Source organism: Schistosoma haematobium, chromosome ZW, assembly GCF_000699445.3.
Source record: "Schistosoma haematobium chromosome ZW, whole genome shotgun sequence".
NCBI classification, from domain to species: Eukaryota; Metazoa; Platyhelminthes; class Trematoda; order Strigeidida; family Schistosomatidae; genus Schistosoma; species Schistosoma haematobium.
The window spans coordinates 60,339,606-60,353,796 of record NC_067195.1 but is presented as its reverse complement, the minus strand read 5'-3'; the positions used below and the strand labels follow the sequence as shown (position 1 = coordinate 60,353,796).

The 14,191-nt window shown below is 35.1% G+C and overlaps 1 protein-coding gene across 1 annotated transcript; it reads right to left on the bottom strand.

Annotated features, from left to right (window-relative positions):
- Positions 1-1,896: 1,896 nt before the first annotated feature.
- MS3_00001230 (uncharacterized protein) lies at positions 1,897-7,765 on the bottom strand. Its single transcript, XM_051208711.1, has 3 exons — positions 7,105-7,765; positions 6,139-6,498; positions 1,897-3,389 (listed from the first exon to the last, which is right to left on the bottom strand). Exons 1-3 carry the CDS (start codon positions 7,603-7,605, stop codon positions 3,276-3,278), a joined length of 975 nt encoding a protein of 324 aa, XP_051072057.1. The 5' UTR covers positions 7,606-7,765; the 3' UTR covers positions 1,897-3,275.
- Between the last annotated feature and the right edge of the window lie 6,426 nt (positions 7,766-14,191).

Genomic DNA, 14,191 nt, shown 5'->3' with positions numbered 1-14,191 from the left:
AGTGCTTAGACTATGTCGAGATCACTGCACAAAAGCCTGAAGCTGAGTTTCTGCAACCCACATTATCCTGAGTCAGAGCTGCACTAAAATTGTATCCCGAAGATATTAGTTTCGATATCGTCAACACAACTAAAAGCGGCGGGAATTTTCACCATAATATTAAAACATGAAATTCAAAAAATTGATCCGTTTTCATTGAGGTCATGAACCGATCATTGTTAGACCACTATCATTTCTTGATATCAATTAAAAATCAACAATCTTCACAACGCTATACTGATAATGATCAGTTTTCAACAAATTCAGTAAGCTAAAGCCATATTTAGTTTTATTCGTTTCAACTGCCATTTTTAGTAATAAACATGAACATTCTTGGTTTTCAAGGAATCTATGACAAGTCAAAGTGATTCATATCCTTGCAAACACTCAGTAAACGTTTCATGGTTTATTACCATTATGTTTAGAGTTAAAATGAAACAACTGCCACATTATTAATGTTTTGTTTTCGGGAATGAAGTTTCATAAAGTGATGTTCTTGACAAAACTGGCACTAGTCTCAAACAGAACAAATAATCGGTAGATTCTGTTTACACAACTGATCGAAGCGAAAATTACTGAATATGGAAACGCGTGGATAATTAGCACTTCGTGTCAATGAATAAATATGCATTCTTGTAAGACATGCCCGCTTTAATTTGGCCAGAACAAATCTAACATGTAACTGGATTACAAGAGACGATCAAGATTATTCCACATTGCTAACTACACTACAATCTCAACTCAATCTCTTTAAAATTTAATCAAAGAGAATAGAATATATTCAAACAGTGTTTTATAAAACTCAAATTTAATTTTAATTCAGAAATTGTAATGCAGAATTGGAAAAAGGATTTTCAATTCAGAATTTCATCTTTCTGAACTCATATCAACATTTGTTAATAGATGTGTTATAAAGCTAAATTTAAAATCATAACAATCACTTAAGACCAGTTATCATCGTTGTTTGTGCACGGGTTATGCAATGCATCAGGCTAAACAGAATTGGACAGCATATTTTAATTTGTCAAAAGTTGACACCATGAAACTCAGGCAACGCAAAGTTCGCTATTCACAATTCAAACGATTAACTAAGTAAGCTAATATTCGTGAATATTGATGGAGTAAAAATGATTCTAAATAACTTATCGAAGTTTCTGACTAATCATTTCAGAGGAAACTTGACTGTCATAACAGAATGATATGTTTCAGTGAAGTTGAGTGATCTTTTAAGACTGAAATTAGTCTATAACAGTGCATGAAATCACTTTAAACCTCGAGGATCTATGTTACTTTATTTAAACAATTAACCAAAATACACTAACTTGAAGTTTGTATTCGACCATTATTATAAATAGTTTATATTTTGTTTAAAGCCCCACTTAATAGGAAGAAGGAAACAACTAAAATCGCTTCTCTCAAAATCAGCTGTCCATGGTGTGTAAGGTTCATTTCATTCTTTTCAGGTGTTAGCAAATGTTAGGTTGTCTGATGTGTCTTCACTGTTTACATAATTCTCACCAGCAGCGTCCTTATAAAGATTTGTTGACTCGCCTACCTATTTCCTTTAAAAAGATAGGAATTAGTAAAAATTTTCCCCAGTTTCATGCTACTGAGTTCGTGACAGTAGTTTTCCTGAATTATTTTTACTTGTATGAATGCTTACTACTGAAATATGTACGTTGTGAGCTCTCAGTTTTTATGGTAGGTCTGTGTATTTATTTTATCAAAAGCGTTTAATAATGTTGTTGAATAGCATATTTAATTTAAACAATTTTATTGAATCTTTTATTTCATACCAAGTCATGAATATCTCATCTAAACTAAACATGCTTTTTATATTCTCAAATCTCGTTATATCAACAACAGATTACTTTTGATCTTAGTGTTTAAAGAAGTAATTTCTCTATGTATGCATTAAAACGTTTTATTCTAAATTATAGCAATCGATTCAAATTAATTATTGTCATCATCACTTTATCGATGGTCTGTATTTGTTTTTGGGTAATGAAAGACAGCAGTCAAAACAGTGTCGGACAGCATATTTCAATTTGATAAAAGTTGACAGTGAGGAACTCGAATAAAACTGATGTTTTTTTATCCAGACTTCAAAGTTATTGATTCGGAAATTTCGGTTTGTTGACTGTAGTTTTCTTCTCATCTACTGTTCATTATCTCCATATTTTTACAGTAATTAATGAAACTGCCTCATTAAACAAGCTAGTAGCCATCTGGAGTTAGTAGCTAGGTGGATAACGGGATAGCGTTTGAAGCGAACGGTACTGGGTTCGATTCCTGGAGTAGACATCAACCCCAGGATGCAGGTGCATCCATTTGACGAGTCCAGAGTAGTACAAAACGTGAGTCTTAGATTCCAATGCAAGCCACTATCAATCTTTGCTTATAACGCTTGTGACTTAAGGCAATATCAAGGCAATCCTCACAGGATGCACATATGCCAATAACAGACTGATTAATTATAGTCCTAAACATCGATGAGAAGATTCAAACAAACGATGAAAAATGAATCAATATGTTTCTTTTGTAACAAATGATTCGAGTGTAAATTATTATTTATGTATATCGTTCACGACTTACAGAATGTCTGTAAATTTAGTTCAGATTTCCTGTCATTTCTAATAAATTCCTGTCGAACGTATTATAAAGCGAAACTCACAGAAATCTACTTCTCTAACACTAATACATATTTAATAAACTAAAAATGAAAATAACGTGGTTATATTTGAATCACTGAAAATGGAAATCGAGTGTCATACATTACAGCCAACAGCACGCTGTTACATTTTGTAGTAGATCCAGTGTCTGATACCAATTGAAGAACCACTAAAAAAATAATCGGATAACTTTTGTATTCTACTCTAGAACTTATTAGAGTAATCTGCAAAGAGTAGAGACTAACAACTTCCATCATTCATCGAAAATATCTTACAGCGAAGTTAATTACTTTAAATCATTCAACTCAAAAATATAATGTTTGTACTCTACTATGTTTAACAAACTCTATGTATCAATGAACTTTCAGGACTAACATATTACCCATAGTTTTGAGTGCCTAAATTAAGGAACATTCCAAAATTTCACCATCTCATTCTTTCATTCATGTGGATCAGTTTAAAAATTCGAGAAAAGTTTCCAAATACTTGATGTATCTTGATAATAACAATACTCTATACAATCAATACTTTTCTTGGCATGATATGGGTGATGTAAAAATGTGGTCAGCAAAGCCGGAGAGCGAACTTTCTATCTTTGCAAACGCCCTTTATTATTTGAAGCCAGTGATGTATAAAAATTTTATATTCTGGTGGAAGAATGGATGCGGTAACAGGGGACTGAAATGGAAATGTTTTTTCAAAGATATAAAATATGGAAACTTAAAACGATGTTAGTTTTAATTTATTTGGATGGTACGAGAAAGTAAAACTACTAACAAGTGAATAAAATGAGACAAGAAAATATCTCTTCTGGTTTATTTCGGGATCATTCAACAGTTCAAGTCCCCATTGAATGTCAAAACCACTAAAACATTATTTTGAAATGGTAAAGAAGAGGAATACCAGTAAAATAGTATACAGAAGGATAACTATTGTTTACACGGTAGACGAATAAATTGCTGTTAATATATTAATTGACTTCACAAATCTCTTAGACATAACTCTCATTTATAAATTTACCGAATGAAGACGCTGAAATACTGCAGACACATATTTGAACATTTCTGGCACTGTTTTTAAGAGCGTCAGACAATTTTGTTCAAACTACTAACAACATAAAGTATAGAAATTAGTTGTTATTTCATTCTATGCTCTAAGATTGTTGAAATTCTATCAGGCTAAAAGTAATACATTTATGATGTTACATAATATCAAAATGACTAGAATTTTATGGCTGTAAACCAGTTTATAGAATAAAAGCACAATAGCTTCAATAAGAACCGACTGTTATACGAACTTTCCGTGATCTGAACTCGAGGATAATTTATTCGTTTTTGAAACACAACGAAACCATTATAATTACAAAATGAGCAAAACTAATATTTCTTATAAATTAGACGCTCTACATTAATATACATGTTTCATGAGTGAATATAAAATTAATATAAATTAAATGATTTTGAATAAATTAACGGTATCAATTTGAGTTTATTGCTATTCAAAACGCTAATTATGAGTTAATGATAGGACAATTGGAAAAGCAATCTGTAGGTTAGTGAAAACGTCTTTTTGACATTCCCTTTCCCTATTTTACCATGAAAGAATCTTTAAATATGGGAAAAATTGAATAGTTTACGATTGATAACATTTAAAGCTACTTATTTATCAATTTGGTGACTAGCGTTGATTAAATGCTTAAGAATAGGGTTTCTCATTAACCTTTTCAGTCCATTTTCCATAGATGAGGGTTGATGACCGGAAATGTGGATTCTTTTAATCATACGCTTATTGTAAGTAGTTCAAAGGAAATTGAACACAGCTGAAAATATAGACCACAAAACCTATAAATCTGTTTTGATTTCAATATTGAAAAATGAAAAACCATTTTTTGTATAGCTTTTCTTGCAAGTCATGTTAGTACTTAAATACCTATCTAACTTTTGAAAGTCAGTTTAAAGAACAAAGGTTTTCAACTACTACAAGGCACATCACTTTTGTTTGGTATGCGTAACAGCCTGACTAAAGAAAAGCAAATAACTCTGAAATCCCTTTCAAATATGCAAATGCTCCAGCACTGCTAACTCACTCCTCGTCATATAATCTCTAATAAATAACCGAAGTCCAAGAAAAAGAAAATATATTCACCAATGCAAACCGATTGGAAATCAAATCGCAGGTGAGCAAATAATTATCTAACATTCAAATAAACGCACAGTTTAAATGGCCATTGTTAAAAATATTAACCATACATTAGACAAAAGCAAATCTACATTAATTATTATCAGAAGATTGGAGGAAATCAATCCCTATCCAGTAGATGATTGGTAATTTATGTTTTCAACTCGAAAGTAAAGTGAAAACAGAGAAAAATATTTCATTCGCATTGCACAGAAATGCAGTGAAAATAATCTCGCACCAGTCAACAAGTAAAAAATGTTAAAGGAAATATATTCAATATAAAACAATTATTGAAAACATTTCATGTTTGTAATAGCACGGGATATGACGATTTGGAAAGTATCGGCAGAGTGAACAGCATCTAAGTTCATCAATACAGTATTACAAATAGATAAAAAAATATTTTCAGGAAGATAATTAAAAATAATTTAGTTCGTGAAAAGAAACCAATCAGACAATCAGTCAAATTCAATTTCATCCGACTGTAAATTATTCACAGATAATTACGTTGATAATCGAAATATTAAAATAAAATAACCCAAATATATGATTTACAGGCAGATATGGCGATCGCATTGGTGATAAATGATGGGCTGCCTTATCAAATAATCAAATATTCTAGGTAAATAAAGTGAATAAGAAAACTGAAACAAGTATATATTGACAACAGCAAGCGTCTGTATTATCTATGATTGGATCTGAGCTTACCTGCCTTCCAATCGATTATGCGCTTACTTATATAGTGTGGTACGTTGATTGCACCTGACTCTATATTAGGTCTCCCACTTGAGAGAGAAATGATGTCAAGGTTTTGAGGAATAATATTCAGTTTGTTGAAGAGTATACCCAAGTAAGCATCGTCAATACGAATATGCTGCGTAAATGCACTGGCAATTGCTAGTCGTTTGACGATATTCGAGCCCAAAATATAGGTAGCCCCATAAAAGTAGGGAGGATATCTTGCCCATGGGAATTCCTTAAACATTACCGCCCAAACGTTACTTATATTACCATCATAGCTTGGTCTAATAACAATGGAAACTTCGTGTCGAAGCCCGCCAGTCAATTCTCTCAAACAATCTGTTGTGTGATTTCTATAAAACTTGATCACATTCCATGGAACCAAATCATAATCATTATCTACAAAGAGGAATAACGGCACTGAATCGGGGCAAAGTGCTGACAACCAACGAAATGTAAATATAAGTTTTGTGGTCAGATTAAAATATGTATCATGAAAAGAACCAACCAAAATGTCTTCGTGAAAATCTGCTTCCATTGCAAGTCGTTTAATAAATGTCCATCTATCTCTGTCATGCTTCCTCGATAACCTCCACCAAGAATTTCTCAGTTGAAATTTATAATTACCAAATGTGAACATGTTTGATTCATTTGGATAGGGTATACCCACAACAAAGACGAATTGGACAGTGATATTCGACCATAAGTGCTTCTGCATAAATGTGTTTCGTGCATGGTCCCGTTCATTCGAACAGTAGCTACAGGATTTGATCACAACAATTAAGTCAGGAACACGTTCTCTCCCACATGGGTTGCAAATACTTTTTGGCAGTCGTAATACCAATATGTCCGGATTGTTTATTGGCAACTGAAAATAGAAAAAACGCATTATGGTCACCTAACAAAGAGATGTAACCAGAAGATTCACATTATTGTTCACCGATAAATAGTAATTTTCTCGTATCTTTCTAAGATTGTCCGTTCTTGTTCTGCATACAAAAATGTGATAATGTTGTAGCTATATACGATCGTGTAAATCGACGTGTTAAGTTTGTTGTGACCTGGACATGAAATGAAAGCACAGTGAAGCAGTCTTCCAGCTATACCATTCGGTTACTCATAGAATGTGCGACTAGAATGCTACCAATCCACTGACGAGTTGTACTCAACAACAACGCACATGTGAAATATATTTCACGATAGTGTCAAGGCAGTTGTGTAATACGCATTGCGCGGAAAAAAGTAGACAAGGTTTCGACCTTGTCTGACTAACGCATTTCTGTACGAAGATGACGGCGACTTACTAGGTCCCAGGAGACTTTTGTGGCAAATGCCAGGGTGATTCTGTCCCCAGTGAAATAAATCACTCCTTACTCGAATTCCTTCAAAATGAGTGAGTGTAAGTATTAGACATGTATATATTTTGATGCCAGTATGTAAGGTAACCTATCTAAAAATGACCAAAATAACTTACTGTGGTTGATGGAAAACCCTTTTCAAAATCGTATATCACTTTGTCAAAATCTAATGTTTGAGGGAATAAATTGTATCCGGATGACCAGAGACCCGGGGATCTCATTATGTTGTCCTCATTTCTTGTGGTGAGGCGTAGATATTTTCGATAGTATGGGCTATCGAAAGGATTCTCAGCATTCTTAGCAACTGGAACACGTAAAGCAAGATTGATTATTGGCAACGCATCATCAAACAACTCAGCTATAGAAGACGGTGGCCATTTTGACGTTAGATCTGTGTGGTTCCGTCTGTGTTGTCTGTTCGGTCTGTTTATATCTCCGATGCATTTAAGCCATGAACTTCTTGACTGTGTACATTGTTTAAAGTAGACATTCTTGCAAACCGAGTCAAACAGTGAATAGGTATTAATCGAATCGTTACTATCAAATGACCACATGAAAATTATGCCAACCGTCCATAAACATACAATGGGGATCAGTACACTCCAAATCAATAACATTTCCGAATCGGATGACAATGTGAAGCAATTTATTTCTTAGTCATAATAGAGTTGGCTTTTGACAGATATCTTGGACTTTCGAGCGATCGTTCATATGAAAACTCTTGTCAGTTAGCATCCAGTATTCCTGGTTAACGTGAATTACAATATAGTAATGCCGTTATATATAACAGAAAAGTATATAAGCACTAAATTTTGTCTAATGCTTTATACGTTTTACAAATTAATTTTAAATGAGTTTCACCATAGTATAGTAATCTGATAATAATCAAATTACTATGCTAACAATCTTTCTTTAACATATAAAAAGACACTAAGGAAGTGAAATGTTTACCTCGCAAATATGTTAAATAAATAAATTTCATATCATAAACTGCTGGAAACACTTGTGCAAACTGATAGAATAAGAAATGCTTAAAAAATTACACAAATAAATCAATTTCCTGTTAATCAATATCACATTCTTTTTCTCAAATTGTTATCCACATACTGATTTTGAAAATACGAGGATCGAAAGTGTCCATAAACCTACTATGAGTATATATAAAGTGGATGGTATTAAATCTAACTACCACAATAAAAGCAAAATGAGTTCTGCTGATCAAAATAAAGTATAACCTTCACATGAATAATGATCAAATACAACAACTCAAAATCATGATAGATTTCAGTGCCAATCCACTTCGACTAAGGTGATGATTGGAGGCAGTCGACAGAGAATGTACATATGCTCAACATTTTCATGTGAAACAAAACATCACTACTGAAAAATCCCTCTCCCACTGAATTGTTGGTTGTGTAATTATGATACAGAATAATTGATGGTATTTGAAAGAACAACACAGTCAATATGTAAACTGTAGTCAATTTCTTAGAAAAATATATTCCACAAAGTTTATATCTTGTCATAGTCATCAGGATTTAATGCTACTTGAATGTTGTTAACATTTATTTTCTAATTATTATGCACCATTTTTAGTAATCAACTCCTCCTGGAGTCCCTCTGGGGCTACTGCCAGTTCCAAGCCTGGATAAAAGAGGAGGGTTGGACATGGGGTTAGCGACCCCATCCCGTAGAAAACTAACTCGCTAAAGAAACACAAGGAGTTGCATTGATACTGTCCAAACAAGCACAAAAGTCACTTATAGGATGGGAATCTCATGGACCAAGGATCATCAAAGCCTCCTTCAAAACAAAGAAAGAGAGCATTTCAAGGAATATCATCTAATGCTATGCGCCTACCAACGACTACAGTGAAGAAGCTAAAGATCAGTTCTACGATAGGCTGCAGTCAATCATCGAAAAGTGCCCAACAAAGGACCTGACCATTCTGATAGGAGACTTCAATGCCAAGGTTGGAACGGACAACACTGGATATGAAGACATCATGGGACGACACGGATTGGGAGAAAGGAACGAAAATGGTGAGAGATTTGCAAACCTATGTGCCTTCAATAAACTAGTCAAGGACGGCACCATATTCCCACATAAACGCATTCACAAAAGCATATGGACTTCACCGGATCACACTACACAAAACCAAATCGACCATATCTGCATCAACAAAAAGTTAAGGAAGACGTTGGAGGATGTGAGAACCAAGAGAGGAGCTGATATATAATCAGACCATCACTTGCTGGTCGCCAAGATGAAATTGAAACTCAAGAAGCACTGGACAACGAGGCGGACAACATCACAAAGGTTCAATACAGCTTACTCCAGGATACTGACAAACTCAATAAATTCAAGAGTGCTCTCCGCAATAAGTTCCAGGTCTTTCATGATCTACTCAATGGAGAAGGAACTGCTATGGAGAGCAACTGGAAAGGGATCAAAGAGGCAATCACTTCAACATGTCATGAGGTTACGGGCCACGAGGAGCATCATCACAAGGAATGGATCACTGTTGATACACTGGATAAGATTCAAGAAAGGAGGAACAAGAAAGCAGCAATCAATGCCAGCCAAACAAGAGCGGAAAAAGCCAGGCACAAGCTGAATACACAGAACCAAACAAGCAAGTGAAGAGGAGCATCAGAACCGACAAGCGTAAATATGTGAATGATTTAGCAATGACGGCGGGAAAGGCTGCAAGAGAAGGAAACATAAAACAAAGAAACTGTCTGGAAATTACCGTAAACCAGAACGACCAGTAAAAAGCAAGGAAGGCAAGGTAATCACTAACATTGAAGAACAACGAAACAGGTGTGTATAACACTTAAAAGAACCCGCTTAACATCGAAGTAGCAACCACGGACCTCCCAATCATCAACAGTTGAAGAGATCAGCATGGCAATCAGACAAATCAAGAGCGACAAAACAGCTGGACCAGACAACATCTCAGCAGGGGCACTGAAAGCAGATGTAACAGTAACTGCAAAGATACTCCACATTCTCTTCAAGAATATTTGGAAGGAAGAACAAGTACCAACAGAATGGAAGAAAGAACATCTGATCAAGATACGAGCAAGTGTGATAACTACAGGGGCAACACTACGGATCATTAAGAAGCAATCAGTTGAATAGACTTCATCACTCTACATCAACTTCATTGACTACGAGAAAGCATTTGATAGCGTGGACAGGACAACAATATGGAAGCTTCTCCAACACTGCGGCGTACCTGAGAAGATAGTCAATATCATACGGAATTCTTATGATGGGTTAGACTGCAAAATCGTGCATGAAGGACACCTGACAGACTCGTTCGAAGTAAAGACCGGTGTCAGGCAAGGTTGCTTACTCTCACCCTTTCCTCTTTCTCCTGGTGGTTGGCATGATCACGAAGACGTCAACATCTGAAGGGGAGCACGGGATACAGTGGACATCTAGAATGCAGCTGGACAATCTAGCCTTCGCAGATGATCTGGATCCTCTATCGCAAACGCAACAACAAATGCAGGAGATGACCAGTGTATCAGCAGCCTCAACAGCAGTAGGTCTCAACATACACAAAGGAAAAAGCAAGATTCTCCGATACAGCATAGCATGCACTAATTGAATCACACTCGACGGAGAAGCTTTGGAAGATGTAAAAGCCTTTACATATCTGGGCAGCATCATTGATGAAGAGGGTTGATCTGATACAGATGTGAAGGTGTGGATCGGCAAAGCAAGAATAGCATATCTACAACTGAATAATATCTGGAACTCAAAACAATTGTCAACCAACACCAAAGTCAGAATTTTCAATACAAAAGTCAAGGCAGTTCTATTGTATGGGGCGGAAACCTGGAGAACTACGAAAGCCATCATTCAGAACATAAAGGTGTTTATTAACCTACTGTGGGAGAGAACAAACTAGATCCCAGCGGAGAAAGAAACCAGGAAGAAGCGCTGGAAGTGGATAGGACACACATTGAGGAAAGCACCGAACTGCGTCACAAGTCAAGCGCTCACATGGAATCTTTAAGGCCAAAGAGGGAGAGGAAGACCAAAGAACACATTACGCCAAAACGTGGAGACAAACATAAGAAAAATGAACAAAAATTTGACAGAAATGGAAAGGAAGGCCCAGAACATAGCGGGTTGGAGAATGCTGATAGGCAGCATATGCTCTATTGGGAGTAACAGGTGTAATTAATTAATTAATTAAGTAAGTAAGTAAGTAGATAAGTAAGTAAGTAATAGTTATCAATGAGATCTCTTAACTCATACATGAACGTCGTAAACTCAAATTTAATTTGTGAAAGGATAGAAATACTGAGATTGTACCATCAATGCATTGGTTTGTAAAATGAACACATAGCTTCCTCTAATTAACTCAATATTATGAGTCAAAAGTATTCGTAAGTGAACTATTAGTCTATTTTCTCTTCAAAATAAATGTGAAAAATAAACAATAACAGTGTCATATTTTTTTTCTTTTTACCAAACGTAATTCGAAGTTAGTTTATTTAATGATGTGATATATGATTAGTACCGGAATGCTTATTGCGCATAAATCTTGTACATTGTTCTTCTTCTAAATTAAAATCTGCAAATCTAATCAATAACAATAGAAGAATGAAGATGAATTTCAGAAGAATCTTCACTAAATGACTTCTGGATTTTAATAAATTAAACAGAGGACAACTCCACCTGCATCCCATTTAGAGTCACCGTCGATCACAAACCAGAATAATGGAGGAGGGTCGAGTGTGTGATTAGCAGCCACATACCGTAGAAACGAACATTGATAAAACATTGCTCAGCAGAAGAAAATCATATAAACCACATAAATCATATAAAACCAAATCTAGAATTTGCAGCTTCTTCATTTAGAACAGTTAGGACGCCTCATGGTTAAAGACCAGACCAAACAAAATAAAGTGAAGAAGGTGAATCAGGAGACTACAAAGAAGCACATCTCATCAAGATAACAAAGAGAATAGATCTCAGCAAGTGCGAGAATAGGTGAGGCATCATACTACAGTCAATACCAGCAAATGATTTCAACAGAGTGTTGTTGAACCGGATGGATGCTTCAGTAGACGTCCAACTGTGAGATCAACACTCCGGATTGCGTGAGGACAGACCGTGGGCACCAACCAAATCACACTTGATGGAGAAGCTGAGGGAGAGGTGCAATGCTCTACATACCTGATTAGCACCATCAATAAACAAACAAAATCTGACGCAAGTGTGAAGGCACAAATTCGCAAAGCACGTCCAGCATAACCACGATCGAAGAACATCTACTACTCAAAACAACTACCGGTCAACATCAAAGTCACAATCTTCAATACAAACGTCAACACAATTCTATTTAGGACAGTTTGTGATTTCGTCCTCAACCAGTCTGGTCTTATCGTTGAGTGTTCGTCAGGCTTCCCGAAGTCTACCGACTATTTAGGAACAGGTTTGATTACTGCTCGTGTTGTTTCAGCACCACATTCAATTGTCTATTTATCACCAACACCTCCAACATCACACCAACTAAATCGAACTACTTTTCATAAATCCAGTTTCGTTGTTACGCTTTTCCAATCGCATTCATCACATTCATTCAAACACATGCCATTACACTGTTCGTTTAAAATCACATCCATCCATATTATCTGTGATGAGAGTTTTAGGAAATTTTCACGATATTTACCCACAACAACAACAACAACAACAACAACCAAACGGTTGAGTTTGCAGACGATGGAAGGTCTCAATTACCCATTCTAACTACTACGTACTTATCAGTAGTCACACGATTTTAGGCTAATGTGACTTCATCATGAACGTGCTATATGAAGTTGGAAAGCCATAACAGTAAACTCTCTGCATATCTGTTCTTTTGTGATACCAATCAATAAGCTACAAAATCCATCAATTTCATCACATCAAACCAATTCTATAGACTTCAATGAAGCTGTGAAGCACGTTGAAATGAAAAGCATTAATGACCTAGTCTATTTCTGAATGTTCAGTGCCCACAAATCTATTCATTCATAGGCAACTACACTATGACTGATGTGAGATTGAACATATCGATTTATTACAATAATCATGTAGCACATCACCATCTTCATCTTCGTTGAATTGCAGCTTTAGGAAAAGTGGTTTATTAATAGCCGTTGATGTCGCTATTTCCCTATTTGTTACATGCAAATGTTTCTTCTCGTCGATAACTCATTTCAATCAACATATTATGTATGAGATCTAATTCCTCATTCATTCTGTCGACTGAGCATATCTTCCTAGTTCTACTTGCAAGACATTTCTATTCCACTGTTATCATTGACTCATAAACTGCCTTGATTGGTTTAGTAATTACATCTATGCATATAAATATTACTGCATATTACAGTTAAGCTTGATGAATATCTAGTGGAAAACAATATTGTTCCAAATGAAAAGCATTAATGACCTAGTCAATTTAGCTGTGTGATTCAACTCGTCAATACAACAACATGAAATAACAAACTAAATCATATAATGATTTCAACGTAAATTTCACTTCTCAACTGTAATTCGATTTCATTGTTCCTATGGAGTTATAGAAACGGTAATTGATGTCCAGTGTAAAACCCAGTTTGAGTGATAGACATATTACTTCTTAATGACCTCTTCACCCGAGACGGTTGTTTCACTAGTTGTCTTCATATGACGATCTTAATGAAGTAGCTTAATAACTTCATCTGATTTTCAAATGTTTGTGGCTTCACGCCAGAGCGCTCACAGTAGTCGACCGTAAAACTTAAACAAAAATGCAAAAAAGGTGTTAACAAAAAGCTCATTTATTCGGCAATATTTAAAATCCTTTGATAATTAGTCACGGACTGTCATCACTTCCTATAATTTAATATGAACAACCGTTTTTTTTATTTGGGTTACTTTAAGAACTAGACAAAAGTGATATTGCATATGCATTCCTGAGGGCAAAATAATTCACTAGAGCTCCTTATGAAACGTAACTTTATCATTATTGAACGATTATTATTGACACAGTTTGAATATATTTCAAGTTGAACTTTCCGACTGAAAACTTTTGATTATTCAACTCGATTTAATCAAGCATTAATCGATATTTATAGCCGAAAAAAATAAGCTACAGAAATGTGATGAATAGGATAAGAAGTGCACTTATATTCTCTCATATAAAAACAGTCAAGG